Raw genomic sequence first — 17,160 nt, forward strand, 5'->3', positions numbered from 1 at the left:
TTCGACTTACGCACAAAAATGCTAGCAAGGGCTGTTTGTCGTCACACGGATTTGAGCAGCAAAAATTGGAATAACCTAAATGCCCATCAATTAAAGAATGATTAAATACATGGTAATACACCCATGCTATGGAATACTACGTAGCCATTAAGGTCATTTTATTAATCAGATCGACGTATGTATACTGACATAGCAAAAAATGCCTCCAAAATATCCAAGTACAGTTTGGGGTTGAATTGTGTCCCTCCCCAAAACAAAGATATGCTGAAGTCCTAACTGCTAGCACCTCAGAACATGACCTGATTTGGAGACAAGGTAGATCATCAGGTTCACAGGAGGCCTTTAGGGTGGTCCCTGATCCAGAAGGGCCATGTTGTTATAAAAAGGGAACCCGGCACAGGCCCGCAGGGAGGGAAGATGATGTGAAGACATAGTGAGAAAGCCATGTGAGGACAGAGGGTGGAATGATAGGTCTACACACCAAGAAAGTGAAAAATCCTGCCAAACCACTGAACTGAAGAGGCAAGGCAGGTTCCGCTGCAGGTTTCAGAGGAACGCGGCCGTGCTGCGCGGGACTTCGCAATTTTGGCCCCCAGGACTGAGAGAATAGATTTCTGTTGTTTTACATCGCCCGATTTGTGGCGTCATGTTAGGCAGCCCTAGGAAGCCACTATGATACAATGTGATTAGAGAATGAAAGGTTTTCTGGGTCTTCCTTTACCAAAACATGAGACAATTTGAAGATAATTGTTTCTTAAGAAGTTACTGACTTTGGCAAGGGTTAAGAAAATTTTTAAAAAGCTTTAAACAATTTATCCTCCTAAGTTTGGGCTTTTTATGATAGTAGTGAGGCCATTATTAAAATTATTTAGAAAAGCATGAACAGAAAAAAAAGTCAGCCCCAATTCCATAACCATCATGTTGGCATGTTTCCTTCCAGGCTTTTCTCTGCAAACTACATGCACACACACATTTTATGACCTGAAGTGCCTACTCAATTTTGATTCCCAATTTCCCCTCAAATAACTCATAATATTAAATCATCCTCATGATATAAACAGTTGTAGAAACATATTTGTTGCCTACATAGTCCAATCCAGTGGGGCATTTAGCTGGTTACAAATTAGGGCACTTAGGGTGTATCCAGTAGCAGGTGGTTACCAAAAACAACTTCACAATGGTCTTTTGCAAGAAATCTCAGTCCACAGTGGTTGGCTATTTCCTAGATTCCCAGAAGTGGATTGAATGGGCAAAAAAAACATAGAAACATTTTTTTAAGCCTGACACATCTTGCTTTCCAAAATAACACGAGCTGTTGCTCACTTGAAAAGGCTGCAGATAGATTCTGGTGGCTACTTGTGACCATAGCTATAAAACAACAAAGTTTCCTTACATTTGTGGAAACTTCTCTTTCTAGTCTCCGAAGTCTGGCTGCTTCCTCCTGAGGCAGAACTCTTCAAACCCAGAGAGGCGGATGATGCTGGTGTCAGCAGCAAAGCTGAGCAGAAGGGTCCTGTGCAGGGCGGGCGAAGCACCCAGCAGAGCGCCCTGGGCTGGCCAGCCAGCCGGCCAGGGTCGCCGGCCCCCCAGCAACGCTGGGCAGCTGAGGGGTCCCGAGGCCCAGCTCTCAGCACCACAAGCAGGTGTTCGGGACAGCACACTGCCCGGGCAGAGCTGGGCGCTTCGTACATGAACCCTTCCCACCCCCACCCCCCTCTGAGGCCAGCCTGACCCCCGCCCACCCAGGCCTCCCGTTAAAGCCCCTCTCTACTCTTTCAGGCCTTTGGCAACAGCCCCCCGCTGCCCCCCACCCCTGGTTTGTCAGATTTCAGAGTATTTGGGGGTGGGGAGAGGGGAGACAAGGTCCAGAATAGGGCCAGAAGGGTTGACAAACCCTAATGGTGAGGAAGGGCATTGGCGCCCCAGGTGTTTATGAATAAAACATATAAAGCTGGGCAGGTTTTCATTCCTATTTTGATGACAAATATGGAACTTTGCTGTATGAAAAGATGTTATCTTTCAAAGCTGTGTTCTTCTGACAGCTGTATTTTCTCTCAATGGGAACTTGGGTGTCCGTGACGAAACAGACCTGCCTCATCCTAAAGTTATACGTGTACCTGGTGTAGTCGAAATAGCTACCACCGTTTAAAAAAGCTGAGGAAGTTAGAGAAATGAGGCACAATAACAAGTAAAACCACACTGCCCTGGACAGTGTGGCTTGGTTGGAGGGTCGTCCTGTAAACCAAAGGTCGCAGGCTCGATTCTGGGTCAGGGCACATGCCTAGGTTGCTAGTTCAGGCCCCAGCCGGGGGCATAAAAGAGGCAACCGGCAGGTGTTTCTCTCTCCTCCTCCTTTCCCCTTTCTAAAACCAAAAAGCATGATCTCAGGTAAGGATAAAAACGAAAAAACACGCTGAAGATGCTAGATCTTAAAATTTTGTTACAGTTGGTTTCTGAGACATCACATAGAACTCTTTCTCCCATAAAGGATTAAAGGTTGGCACAAAATATGCCACATTAAGAATGCTGAGAAATGAAGATTAGTAACAATTCTCTGGAATAAAAAAATTTCCCTTCAAGTGGATTGCTAGGCTGAGAAAGAAAATTCCCCCAAACTCCCTTTTCAACAAGGATTTCAGGAATATCTAATTGAGGTTTGAATTTTTTTATTTTTTTTGGAGGGAGTTCTTTTTAAAGGACAAAAAATATTGAGTTTTAATATCAGGATTGTTTTTGCATATCTTTATTCTTCAAACTTCATGTCAAATTACAAATAGTCTACACCATGTAGCTTCTACACTTTTTCAGGCAGAAAACAGCAATCACCAAGAAAACATTGAGAAGGAACTCACGGTAAATAACCACTGCTAAGTATAGAGTGAGTAACAAACATTTTAGAGTGGCCCAGTATGACAGTTTCAAAGTGGATCCCCCTTTAAAACATTACAGGTGTACAGAATTTCCTTACAAAAGAACTCACACATCAGTGTTTTAAGCTTTAAAGTTGTATCACAGGGACTAATTGTTCAAAAACTACAAAATACTGTAAATTTTAACAGTAAGGTTATGCCAAGTTAATCAATTTTTAAACACTGCTGCAAAAATTGCAAACTTTAGAGAACACTGTGGATTATCAAACCCATTACTTAAAAACAACATAGTACTTAGAAAGTTCTGTTCTGTTATTGGCAAAAACTTTTTTATAGTTTAAGCTAAAAAAATAGCAGCGGAGGCTGGAGATGCAGGAAGGAGAGGTGAAGGTAGCCACCTATCTGTGCTATAAACTGCTGAACTTACTGTCATAGGACAGGTTAAAGAAATCTTCAGCTCATTTCCAGAAAACAGTGCTTAGGAAACATTAAGATCTACAACCTATATTCAGACACGTACAAGACCATAGCAATTTACTCTGAAATTCCCAGTTTTTCTCAAGTACCTTCTGGTTAAAGCAGTATTTCTTATAATTATAGTTGTTGGGAGTTTTTTTTTTAATTTTTTTCCATCAACCAACTTTTTCTTTCTGAAAGGGTAATATTAAGAGATACTGTTTTTCAAGTCACTAAAGATGGCTTGGGTTAGAAAGTAATTTGTTTGAGGAGGGATTCTACTTAATTTCATATTCTGCTGGGACATCTGACACCTGGCAGCTGCTACTTTAGGACTGAAAAGGATTATTAAAAAAATGATTAAAATAGAATTAGATACAAATTAAACCAGCTTCATTAGATGTTTCTGAAAAGAAACAACTTTTATTCTGAATCGGTGATAAGCTACATATTCATCTGACACTATTTCAAGTCACAAGGACCAACATCTCTCCTTTGAAGAAATGAACCTTTTTTTCTAAGTACAACTTTTTAAAAACCATCTGAAAGCCAGCAATTATTCTGAAGATAAAGTATCAGAAACAAATTCCACTCGCCCTGTTTCAATTTTTGGGTCACAACATCCTGATATAGTTTCCATTTAGTTTCTTTCCTATTTTTAATTCTTGGCAGTTTTTCCAAACTTTATGATAAGCTGTGAAGAGAAAAGCATTCAAAACATAACACAAATATAAAATAATACAAGTTAAGTTCAAAATCAAACCAAACACCACACTGCAGTACCTCCCGACACGATGTGTTGGTTACGTGAACAGAAGCTCGGGGCCCAGGTCCTCACCTCTCCCACTACCCTGCACACATCCCTGCTCAAGTTTTGTTTTTGCCTTTTGATGCCTAAAGTGAGACTAAAGAAAATAACCAATATGACCTAAAAACATGGTACCTATGTTTTCTTAAAATCTTGATTTGACCACATCTTAATTGGTACAATATTATTCTTAATGCTCAAATAATAGACAAGGAGCACACATGAAAAGACTATATATCATACAAGCAATGCTTTTATAATCACAAGTTGCACATGGACATGAAAACCTACGAATTAAAACTTAATCTCAGTAAATTAGGTTCTTGTGTAAATCAGTACTATTATCTGAAGCATTCCAAGTTATTTAATTTTCTGGTGTAGAAAGTTTAGGATAGAAAGGGAAGGTGCTTTTTCAATAAGACACACACACACCCCCCCACACCCACACACACCCACACACACACATGCAAACCATCCAAAAAAAATCCTAACTTCGAAGAGAAATAGATTAAACATGTAGATGAAAAATAGGAGAGTGGGATAGAATACATTTCCACAGTTAATGTGTCATAAATACAGACAACTCAATGTACAAAGAGTAACTTCCTATCTGTTTCTTCCTATTTGTTTCTTAAGTTTTACCCTAACTTTTTGCATGTTTTCCTGGTTTCAACAGCTAACTAAAAGACTATTTTGATGATAAGCTACCAGAGACTAATTATCCACTGGTGCTATACCTGCTATGTCTTCTTCTTTACTATTACATCATAACCCTCTACTGCTACTTTGTTCCATGCAGCACCAACCAAACTTCATTTTTACCTAATAAAAAATAAATGTATAAAAGAAGACACTGTCAGGCATATATTCACAAAGTCTCAATTTCTTAAAACATAAGTATGGGTATATTTATTTCTCTCAAATGCATACAAGACAATAATTACACAGCAACAAAGCTTTTGTTCAACAATGATTTGATTCATAAGCATTTGAAATTTACATAATTTCACATCATACATAACCTTACATTTTTAAATACTGTGAGTAAAAAAAGGCCCCCAAATAACCAATTCTTATATTTCCTATTTATCCCTCTATACATCCAAACTTTAAAAAGTTACAAACTGAACATTATACAGAACATACAAATCATGTTTAAAAACGTGAGGTTTTAAAATCACTGTTCCCCAGTATGATTCAGAAAAGTCCTCATGCTGCCAAGTGCAGCCCTAGGTAGTGAAGTGAATTGCAGGAGGGGATGAAAGAAGAGACAGACACAAGTTTGCTGTCTTAGTATTTTACTCATCCTGTCAGTAAAAGTGGCGATGTCATGAGAAGTAACAGTTTAGGTTTAATATGAGGAATGGAGTTTGCCTCACAGTTTGAGACATGCATTTCAAGTATTTTCCTATTTGATCCGAGCTCCCTGCAGCAAACTGACGCTGAAAGAGAATAATTATTTTCTTCCATACATTCGCTCAATGTCCGCCTGGTAATGTGTTTTAAGCTCTTTGCGTTTCAGCTTGAAGGCATCTGTCACCAGACCAGTTTCCGGGGTCCACGGTTCGGGACTCAAACGAATTTTCACTGGAATTTCAAACTTTTCCAGACTTGCTGAGGTGGTGCAGGAAAAAACATAAATGAAAAAGTCATGAAAAATGTAAAAGTGAAATTCTAAGCAGAGAGTCTTTTGAGTACCCATCAAAATGCACAACCAACTGCTCATGAATCTCACTTCCAAGCAATCTATCCCTCAGAAATGCTACTGTAAAAAGAAAAAAAAAAAAAAAGATGAAGAAGAGAAAATGGCAAGTATATGAAAAGATGCTCAGTATCATTAGCCACTAGAAAACTACAAATCAAAACCACAATGAGGTGCCACTTTATACCCACTAGGGTGGCAAGGAGCAAAAGGATGGACAATGGCAGAAGTCGGCAAGGATGCAGGGAAAGGTGCGCCTCGCACAGCACTAGTGGGAATGTAAAACGGCGCTACCATTTCAGAAAATAATTTGGAAAAAAATATTCTAGAAAATAGTCTGGTGGTTCCTCAAAAGGTCCACTATAAAGTTAACCCAGGCTCAATTCCACTCCTAGGTATTTACCCAAGAGAAGTAAATATATCCACACAAAAACTTGTATACGAATGTTCACAGCAGCATTCATTATTCAGCAACAGCTGAAAGTGGAAACATCCCAAATGTCTATCAATGGATGAATGGATAAACAAAATGTGATATACCTATCCACATGGTGAAACGTTATCTGGCAATAAAAGGGAATGAAGTAGTAATACATGCTACAAAACAACATGAATGAACATGGATGAACATTATGCTAAGTAAAAGAAACGAGTCACATAAAACCATATATTGTATGATTCTCCTCATACAAAATCTCCCCGATAGGCAAATCCATAGATACAAAGTAGATCAGTGGCTGCCAAGGGCGGGGGTTTGGGGTATGATGGGAAGTGGCAGCTAATGAAGACGGGGTTTCTTTCGGGAGTGATGACAATGTTCTAAAACGGGACTACGGCAACGGCTGTACATGTCTGTGACTACACTACAGAGTGTTTACTTTAAACAGAACAGAGTAAGTGAGTTGTTTGGTATATGAATACATGTCAATAAAGCTGTTAATATATAAATGAAATTAAAAATAAGCAAAAAAGTATGTAAATCTAAAACTATGCTTAATTATTGTTTCAGTATTCTCTTACTTGGAAATTATGTTAGTTTCTAATGAATATCTATTAACTCATTTTAGCATCAGTCCAAAGTTTTAAGCTGCCTAAACCTGCTGGAAACTATCTGCAAGCTGACATGCTAACAAAACATAATTACTGTTGAAATAAAGGTGTCAGAACATTGATTCTATCGGGTTAAATGCAATTTACATTTTTCATACACTTGAATAACACATCCAAGGAGAATAAAAGTTCATACCTGCATTACTTAATGCTGGCAACTCAGAAGGTTTTCATGAAACCAACCATATTAATCTAGCCTCCTCGTCTCCCTCCCTAAACCTACAAAGCAGATACAGGATATACTAGTACAACCAACTCCCAGGACACTAACAGCACAGAAAGTAGAGAAAAGAATCCCAGACGACCTGAAGGCCGGGGTGATCAGAACACCGAGCAGGGTCTTGGAAACCGCTGAGAAACATAGAAAAAGGGCCAATGCAGAAGGCGGAAGCTGCAGAGATGACAGCACTCCGATGACCCGTGTGTCCCACAGCAGGGCTCGAAGGGGAACTGGAAAGTGTGTTCTTCTACGAATGGTAGGAAAATACGACTGGTTTCTGAGTGGGAGACAGGGTGAGCTGAGCCCTATAATACAACAGGACAAATTCACGTACGTACTCCCTTCCCATCTCAGATCTCAGGATCCGAGTAGAGCCACTCACCTGAAATAGCAGCTTCAGAGAGCACTTTGAGTACCTCATTTTCCATCTCACAGCTGTTACACAGCTCCTCCCATGTCCCTGTCAGTCCTTTTTTTCGAGCTAGTTCTGTTAGTTCCTTTTGATTTGGCACAACAAATCCAATGACGTAAGAATGGTAGCTGAAATAGACAAAGGATAACTCAGCGACGGCTAAGTTATACCATTTAACTGCAGCTATTACCACACGGACATCCTAAGTCGCCAGCCCTTAGCTGCTTTACAGAATACGCAGGCAGCAGGGTGGGCAATGGCATATACTGAGTTCACGCCGCCGCCACTCAACTGATTTGCAGCACGTTCCAGTGCTCTGGCAGAGTTCATTGCTAAATAAACCTTCACATGGCATTTCATGACCAATTTCAAATATACACAGGAATAGTGTCAGGTACACATGTTTTACTTTTTTCTTTTTATTTATTTTTAGAGAGGGGAAGGGAGGGAATTAGAGAGGGAAACACCAATGTGAGGTTGGCCTCTCGAGCATCCCCTACTGGAGACCTGGCCCACAACCCAGACACGTGCCCTGACCGGGAATCGAACCTGCGACCCTTTGGTTCGCAGGCCAGCACTCAGTCCACTGAGCCACACCAGCTAGGGCTCATGGACACATTTTTTAAAAGAAGAGTATAAATGTTAGAAAACTCATCTTAAAAAATTAGTTATTTCATATCAACAAGTTAAAAATAAAAGCTAATATAAACTGTATCTAAAGAAATTTGACAGCAAACCAAAACAATGGGATTATACTGATTTTCCTCTTTTGTTCTCATGAGAATCTGTGTCGAAGCGAGAGCTGAGGCGTCCACTGAAGGCAGGGGCCTCCAACACAGCAGCAGCAGCAGGAAGAGAAGGGCAGTTCTGGTTAGTATCACAGTGTGAAAAACCCAGAACCTTGGCATCACGAACAAAAATACTTCATTAAAGGGCCAAATCATTTACACACATAAATTTAACGAATCTTTAACTGGGGCTGTCCCTTAAAGACTGTTTCTACATCGGTTCTTCCCAGAGCCGAGCCTATCCTTTCCTAGTAACTGCCACGTCAACTGCTGCACGGAGGTTCCTAGACTGGCCACAGCATATCTGACCGTCACCCCTGAGAACGGTTATATCCCACACAGTACTGTCGGGAAAATGTATCAGGGCGCCGATCTAAAATTCTAACTCATTTCCCAAGAATGCATTTCTGGTATGTTAACTTTAAACTCTCTTCCCAGCTGCCTCTAAGTCCTCACGGGCTTAACAGAGCTTAAGGGGGAAGCTCTTCGGCCCTGGCCAGGGTCCCAAGGGGGCTCCCTCTTAGAGCAGACACCCCCTCCCCAGTGCCTTTCTTGACTCCTGCTTCCTCTGGAAGGCCCCCGGGCAGAGGGCAGGTAGCAGGGGCTACCAAGGCAGCAGGAAGGAGGCCTCCCTGTCCTCACCTACCACAGAGGGCGCTGCAGGAAGTGGGAGGCAGAAGGCGGACACAGGAAATGAGGAAGGGAGGCACGACAAGGAAAGCAGCAGTTCGTGACTGCGATGAGACAACAGGTAAGAAGGAAGAGTTCTTGGTATAATTTTCCAAAGAAGACCCATATAGGAAGGAAATGCTAGTAACAGCACACCAAATGGTTTACGTAAAAGTTGCATGAATTCTACTTTCTTACCTGTTTGCATATGCACAAATGTTATCTATTAATGGAAGGTTCTTCAAAGCTGCCTCTACTTTCCCAAGAGAAACATATTCTCCTGCCTGAAGTTTTACAAGGTCCTTTTTACGATCTGTGCAAGACAAAGGCCGGAGGGGAATACATTAGAGGATAACATTAGTAATACCTTTAATACACAGACGCATTGGCCATTCTCTAAGCAATCCGCTCTCAATTATGACCATTGTAATAGTTACGCTAAAATTAAAAGGACATAATACAATTAAGTGCAAATTTTGATATTAAATACATTCTTTTTTTTCAATTAGCTTCTGAATAAGGGACCCCCCCTCCCCACCCCCGCCATTAGGGCTATAGTTATGTTCTTCTAAACAGGCATGTTCCTGGTATACGTTGTCCAGGAAGGTAAAGAATGTACTCAGTGCCACCGGAGAGATCACATTCTACCTGGGGAGACGCAGGATGCAAAAACCTATCGCTTCAATGCACTATGGGAGTGCAGTGCTAAGTGTTAAGACTCTCAAGCTGCTGCTTTGTAATGAATGCCTACAAGCGAGGCCTGAGCTGAGTGTTGAGGGAACGCTGAGCAAGAGAGAGTCAAGCAGACCAGCGCTGGCAGAGAACAGAGCTGCAGAGACGCGCCAGCTCCAACTCCGGCAGCAGAGAAGGAAGGAACCACCGGAGTAAAGCTAAGGGTGAAGCAGGCCACATTAACGACAGAGCCCTGAACTGAGCCTCTAAGTTAACAGGCTTCAGCAGGAAAGTGGCCCAGCGGGATGGGTGTTCAGAATCAGACGGTGGCAGCGCGACAGTGGCAGCGCAACGGTGACAGTGCGTGTGAGGGGAGCAGGTGGTGCGACCGAGAGGAACTTCCTGCGACAGAGTGACAGAAGGTGCAGCCTAACCTATGACCATGGCAAGAGGGGCAGACAGCGAAGAGGACCCTGAGGCCTACTTCGCAAGGTGAATTACGGGCTGCAGGTGAGATAGGGGAGCTGCTGAGTCATCTCCTCCCAGGTCTCTGTCAAGACTGTGACAGAAACGCCATTAACTGAGAAAGGGAACCTCCAGGAAGGGCCGGAGAAGGTGTCTGTCACCCCCATCTAGAGCTAGGCCTTCCTTAGCTCTCATAGGCAAGACAAGGACATGGTGCCAAAAAGAGAGGGTCCTGTCTAATAACCTCTAGGCATCAAAGAATTCACAAACATCAATGTTCCTCATTAAGAATCTGACTCTTCAAGGGCTAGCAAATGATAAGTACAAATCCCACTACTGCTGAACAGATTTCAAGACCTCAGAAATCTGTTATGCCAATAATTCTGCACAATCCCTATTGTATAGTTTTATATTCGAGGGGCAGTGCAACAGACCATACCAAGGTCACATAAAGAGAGATTCTGACATTATTAAACAGCCTCTCTAAATACACAGCATCTGTTGTAAGACGACTTCAGAAACACCCATGTCCAGAAGAAAGTATTAGCTGGCTCACCAATAATCTTTAAACAACCGTCAGGGTCAAACTCCCCAATGTCTCCAGTACAGAGCCACCTCTGCCCATTTTCATCTTCAAAGAAGTCCGCTTTTGTTTTTGCTTCATTTTTGTAGTATCCCATTGTCACATTCGGGCCACCAATAAGAATTTCACCCCTGGGATGTGGTTTATCTGTATTAAAGTATCCACCTAACAAACAGAATAATTTAGAGTTAATCCAGTATTTTTATCCTTATATGCATCATGTGAAAATGTGAAACTGTTAGTTTCTAAACAGGGACACCTAATTTCAATCCAATTCTAGTTTCCCAAAGGAAATATAGCAGATGCTATAAATTAACAAAACCCATCAACATAAAACTAGGTACAGAACTTCAGTTACTTAACCATAGAACTTACACTTTTAAACTACTATTTTTAAAAAAAAACTGCACTCAAAAATCCAACATCTATTGTATAAAATAATTACATATACTTCGCAAGTAAACACCTTTAAGAATTCTGTAGAAAATATCATACAAATAAACTAATAAAAGCATTAAACCATGCATTTAATAAATGAACAAATCTCCGTATAAAAAATCAAATTATTATGTACTTAAAAGATTTATTCCTTACAGATAATTTCAGAATAGTCAGAGTTTAAATGTATTAAACATTTTCATTAATTCTGCTAAAAGGTAGCTGAAAATTTCTATCTGAGCCTTAGAATCTTTATCTTTATTTTGTATGAAAGGGCATCCAAACAAATCATTGCTAATATGTACATGTTAACAAGATAAAAATTTTTAAGAGTAATTAGTAATTAAGTGGCATATAACAGGAGACTTCTATGAAATTATAATAAAAATTTCCTTCTGTTGATTCTTGGTTGAAGCCCTCAAGGAAAAGACCAAAAAAAAAGAAAGTAAAAATCTTTGGTTTCACAGAATAAATTTTATAAATTTGCTTCTCCAAAGTAAGAGTTATAATTCCTAATTAACTGACATTATTTACTTCTTACTTGTATTTCTGTAATAAAATAAGAAGCAAAATAAAAACGATCATAATTCTTCAGAATCATCTTGGAAACAAGCAAAGTAAATGCATTCATACAGCTCTGAATAAAATTTATGTATTAAAAGGGGCAAAAATGAGCACTTGAGTAATTTTATATTCTAAAATATGGAAGAAAATGAAGCACAATGCTAATTTTATCATTTAATACTAGACACATTAAGGCTGTGGTTAGAATATGTTATTACCTTCCTCCCAGTTCTTCAATTTGATTTCGCAGCAAATTAATGGTGCTCCCACTCTGCCAGTGTTGTAGTCCCAGACTAAGATGCAAAAGGAAAAAGTCTTTAATTACAGCAGGTAATAAATTGCTTTTTCTAAATTACCAAAAACAATGATTTATCCTCAATTTTAAGATATCCCCAGAGAATCCTTGAAAGCAAAAGTCACAAGCTGGTGAACAGCCCGCTGCCTGGACCACGCAGTTTTTCTTCTGTTTTGTTTTTAATCTAAATTGATTACTGGCACTTAAAAGATCAAGAGGTTTCACATACAAGGGTGGTGTCTCCAAGAACGCCTCTCCCCAGCAACCCCGACCGGCCAGGCTGCTCCAGTTGCCCCAGCCCCTCCCCATCGCATCTCCTCACAGCAGGGCCTGCTCCTCTCACCTAAGCAGCTGCCAGGTTCAGTTCCTAGCCTCTCTCTTAAGAAATGACAGAGCAGAACGGCTTATACCCACTCCACTGCCTATCAAAATCGACAGCTCTGCAGTACAAATAAGCTCTCCAATTTTTTCCCACGTGTCACTCTTTCCGCAGAAGACCTGGGAAGCCTCCCTCACATCAGTTACGCTATCACACCCTATCCACACTCATGCCACGCAGGTTCACAGACCAGGCATGGGATTAAGATCGCTAATGTTCAAGGACCTGGGAAAAGAACCCAGCATTATAAATTACTACTGCACTGTTTCCTCTTCAAAGATCATTGAAATAACAGAAATAAAACACCGATATTTAACACTTTACAGAGTTTTATATACTACAAACCCTAACTGATTAGTCAGACTTTCCAAGTAAATCTTAAAAACAGAAGAAATTAAATCCTCAGGAAAAAAGGAACCATAGATGCATGTATTTAAAGACTGCTTGTTTATCTCCTACAAAACTTAGATGCAGCTTCCAAAAATATATAAAATACAGAGAACATAACTGAAAACAGAAAAATATAAACAGAGGTAAACAGTACACAGAGGTTCTCAAGGTAAATAAAAAAAATCAGCAGTGAAAGGATTTAATATCTATCAGTATCTAGAAAATACAAATTAGAAATACAGCTTTTTCTAGTACTAGGAAGCAAAGTAACTTTGTCCCATAAAAGAGACGCATGAGGTGCTATGCGATTCATCTAGGAACCACCTGGGGAGCAGGTCACGTCCCCAATCCTGTCATCATGCTAAGCTCTGAAAACTGCATTATCTAGACCTTTCTCTCTATACTTTCTCTCCCCATACTTATGCCAACATCCCCTCCCCCAAGAAACATTTCTGAATTTCAGCTTTAATACACAAGCAACTAGACAAAACACATTAATTTTCTACATAAACAGAACTTAATAACTGATGTAATAAATGTATGTAATACAGCCAGTTACTTTTTACTAAAACTTCTTTTCCAGAATGCTAATTAGTTTTTTTAGTATTACCTAATTTAATAGGAAACACTCCCCTAGATTAATTACTATTAAATATACTTAATACATTCTAAAAGCTTGTATGAGTCATCACAGAACATAGAATTTACCATTATTGTGCTCGACTAATGTCTGAACCCCTCCTCTCCTATGCATTAGTAGAAAACAACCCACACCAAAACGCGCACGGAGTCACACCCAGCGGCGCTCCAGGCTGCGTGACACTGACCCTCTGTGATTGTTCCGGCCCCAGAACACTCGGTGAGCCCATAGCCCTGACCAACAGGACAGCAAAAACAGATGTTCATGAAGCGCTGTGTGGTTGCAGACAGCGGGGCACCGCCACACAACAGAAGCCGAATATTCCCACCTAGCAAGCTTCGAACTTTGCGGAAAATAAATCTAAAAAAAAATAAAATAAAAATTAATCAGAGAATCACAGGATTGTAAAGCTAAATGGGATGTCCCAAACCATTTAGACTAATTTCCTAGTTTTGATATTTAGTGACTTATCCAAGGTCACATACCCAATTCAAGAGATTTTCCTTGAGCCACTACTTAAATTTTTAAAAGCTCAACCAAGTTAGGAATATATGTTCTTCTCTTAAAAATTTTTCAAGTAGTTGAATTCAAAATTGGTTTAATTTTGTATAATAACGGAAAATCCTTTTTAATGGGCACGGCAATTTGTTTTACATCATTATATATTAATACTGAATAATCCTATTGTATCTTTATAAAATTGAGTATTAAAAGGAAATTAATTTTTTGCTTTAGCTTACTTCATTAGAAATGTGTATAAATTTATATACAACAATCTAACTTTTTAAAAAATTTCACTAATTCAAGTTCCAATGTGTTTATTGTTTACAAATTATCTCATGAATTAAAAAATTCAAATATTGAACTGAAATGTTTCTGAAAATATACTAAAAAAGATAACTTACTACCTTTAGCAAAAGAAGGGTTTTTTCTTTGTTGTTACGTAACTTTGAAAAAGGCAAAAACCAAGTGGCTATAATTTTTTTTAAAAAAACTTAACAGTTTTATAAGGTAGGTTATATATCTCACTAAAGAGATCACTAAAAGAAAGGCAGGGACAAAACATAAAGTTTTCAATAAAATGAAGCATTTGAAAACTATCACATTATTAATATTCCCATAAGTAATCTGAATGCCATATTTTCATTTTCTAAATTCTGAACTATTTTATAATTAAATCTACTTACTCTATTAGCACTACAAAAACACAAAATAGGTCTGTTTAAACAAAAGACATTAACCATATTTGGTTGCCACCTTATATTCATATGAATTAAGTTTAACAGCAAAGAGAAACTAATTCTCAAAATAATTAAAATCACATTAAGTGTCCATATAAAATGTAAGCATATGATTAAATAAAGTAAAATTTGAAGTGCAACTTTTTCAAATAAAATGGCCATCTTTTTAAATTGTTCGTATTGTTATGCAAGATAGGTTTTTTTTTAAAGAATCCCTCTAACCTTTTAAAATAAATTTATCTCCTACAACTACCTCAATTAACAGGGCTATTAATGTAACAAAATGACTAAATTATTAAGAGTGAGAGCCCTGATTTACCTGTCACACAGCGGAGTACTTCGCCCTTTTGAAATCTGTTCCATTTTATAATTATAGGCCAGAATAAACAGGTTACGTTGAAAACTACTCATTTCATTCACTTTATTCATGACATTTTTGTAGATTCGATCCATTATTTCCTAGATGTATAAAAATGAGTTAATACAGTTAATAATGCTACCAGCTGCCTTACACATATTAAAAGCTCCATATCAGATTAATATTTTTATCAATACTGAGACATTTTAAAAGATATTATATAGGAGCACATTTTTAAAATACAGCCACAAATTAGTTTAAAAATGAAGGTTCTATAAAAACTTTTAATAGCAAAAATCTATCTAGGCACTCATAGGTAGTGAAAAAAGAGACATAAAGAAGTTGGGGCAGTAACGTGTCATTACAATATTGATTTTTTTGTATTACTTTTCTTTACCTTATTTATTCTGAACTAAAAACTAAACTCACTAAATAAATAAACAAACAACTACATGAAATGGTTTTAGTTACAGCGTCCCACGTCCTTTGCTCTTTGGGATTATTTTGATTGGTTTTGCCTTTCAGTGCTGCACCGAGGAAAAATTTTCTCTGCTGCATTTTGCTTGCTTGGCCTATGACTACTATGGAGTATACTTTGATGACTTCAGAAAGTTTTTCCTCTACAATTTTAAATAATATTTAATTTTTATATGAACTGAAAACTTAAAACAAGATACTGCCAAGGAAACTATATACCTATAGAAATTCCAAAACTGTTGGTTATTTATGTTGATTTTGGAATAACTATGCAATTATGCTTAGATGTTGAGTGCTCAGGTATCTGATCGTAACCCCAACACTTTCAAACGACATCAGAAAGACATCAGAAAGCCACACGTGACTTGTGCTGAGAAGCAAAAATCATTGTGGCTCATTTCCACTGCTCTCACTCTCAGGCCCCTCCCCACCCGGTGCTCTATCAGGACGCTCAGGCCCTTCCAAGTGGCACCACCTTCTCTTCGCCCGAGTCTAGGCCAGACTTCCCCTGAGGGCTCAGGAGGTAATTATACTATTTGCTTAGAAGGAAGTAATCTTAAACCTTCTCTCCTATCTCCTGCCAAGCTTCAGGTTTCTACTGAAAGCAAACAAACCACATGAAAATAATTTGAACAAGAAGCTATTTGGAGAAAAGAGGTGATAATATGATAATACATAGAGAAGCTGAGAATAAGAGAAAAAAAGTAAAGCTAAAATAAAACTGAGTAAATCTGAAGAACTTAAAGCAATACAGAAAATCAGTAAAAAATAAATCCTACATAAACTACCTTGACAACAGTATCTTTTCCACTAGCATCTATGTCCTGTGGCAGATGGTACTTCTTTAGAACTCAGTATTAATTAGTGGTCAGTTCTTACCGGAACCGCTGCCATCAGTGTCGGCTTCAACACGGAGGTGTCCCCTTTGCTTCCTTTTTTTATTTTTGAAGACTATGGAGAGAGGAAGTGATCTACATAAAGTGATTCTTATTTTAAAAACTCAATGGAATTCTTAGATCAAAAAAGCGTATTATAAATTCATCATTTTAATTTACTTATATTCTAAACAGCAATTAAAAGGCAAGTGATTATTTTAAGATCATTAACTCTCATCTTCAAAATATAGTCAAGGTGATGGGGGAAATGTATTATAAAAATGATTATTATTATTTTTTTTTTTAGTATCGCTAAGTCACAGACATTTCATTTACCTGATCTGCTAAAGTCTGTGGTGAAGAGTAGCCTATGCAGCATCCATGAGAAAGACAGACAAGCTCAGCACTTAATTCTAAAACATGGGCCAGGGGCAGATATCCAATGTAAACATCTTTCTCTCTGTAAGAAAAGGGAAAGAGCAGAAGAAACTGTCAGGTGCTCTCTCAGCTGAAAGTGGCAACAGGAGGACCAAGCCTGAGAAGGCACAGGAAGGGCCTCGGGCATTAATATGACTCTGCTCCAGGCGGTGGCCTGCGTGAGAGGAGAGCGAGAGACAGAGACAGAGGCCCAGGCAGACACGGGGCATGTCAAGGAAAAAATACTCCGGCTCAACCTAAAATCGAGGAGGTAGACGCTCTAAGTACGTGGCTCTGTGTCCAGTCCTACTTGAGGGCACTCACTAATCAG

The 17,160-nt window shown here is 39.0% G+C and overlaps 2 protein-coding genes across 3 annotated transcripts in view; both read right to left on the reverse strand.

Annotated features, from left to right (window-relative positions):
• MOGAT1 (monoacylglycerol O-acyltransferase 1) overlaps positions 1-17,160 on the reverse strand; it is a 310,581-nt gene that overhangs the window by 118,962 nt on the left and 174,459 nt on the right. The window lies entirely within an intron of this gene.
• Positions 4,764-17,160, reverse strand: part of ACSL3 (acyl-CoA synthetase long chain family member 3) — a 57,044-nt gene continuing 44,647 nt past the window's right edge. For both annotated transcript variants that reach the window (XM_054585613.1, XM_054585614.1), the window contains 9 exons: positions 16,749-16,872; positions 16,417-16,488; positions 15,022-15,161; positions 13,649-13,821; positions 11,976-12,050; positions 10,729-10,920; positions 9,234-9,348; positions 7,549-7,706; positions 4,764-5,748 (listed from right to left, as the gene is read on the reverse strand). In XM_054585613.1, the coding sequence (XP_054441588.1) occupies positions 5,591-5,748; positions 7,549-7,706; positions 9,234-9,348; positions 10,729-10,920; positions 11,976-12,050; positions 13,649-13,821; positions 15,022-15,161; positions 16,417-16,488; positions 16,749-16,872 (1,207 nt within the window). In that variant the 3' untranslated portion in view covers positions 4,764-5,590. The remainder of the gene's footprint in view (positions 5,749-7,548; positions 7,707-9,233; positions 9,349-10,728; positions 10,921-11,975; positions 12,051-13,648; positions 13,822-15,021; positions 15,162-16,416; positions 16,489-16,748; positions 16,873-17,160) is intronic.

Source organism: Pteronotus mesoamericanus, unplaced genomic scaffold (assembly GCF_021234165.1).
Source record: "Pteronotus mesoamericanus isolate MK-2021 breed Mesoamerican mustached bat unplaced genomic scaffold, CSHL_Meso_final contig_90, whole genome shotgun sequence".
Classification (NCBI taxonomy): domain Eukaryota; kingdom Metazoa; phylum Chordata; class Mammalia; order Chiroptera; family Mormoopidae; genus Pteronotus; species Pteronotus mesoamericanus.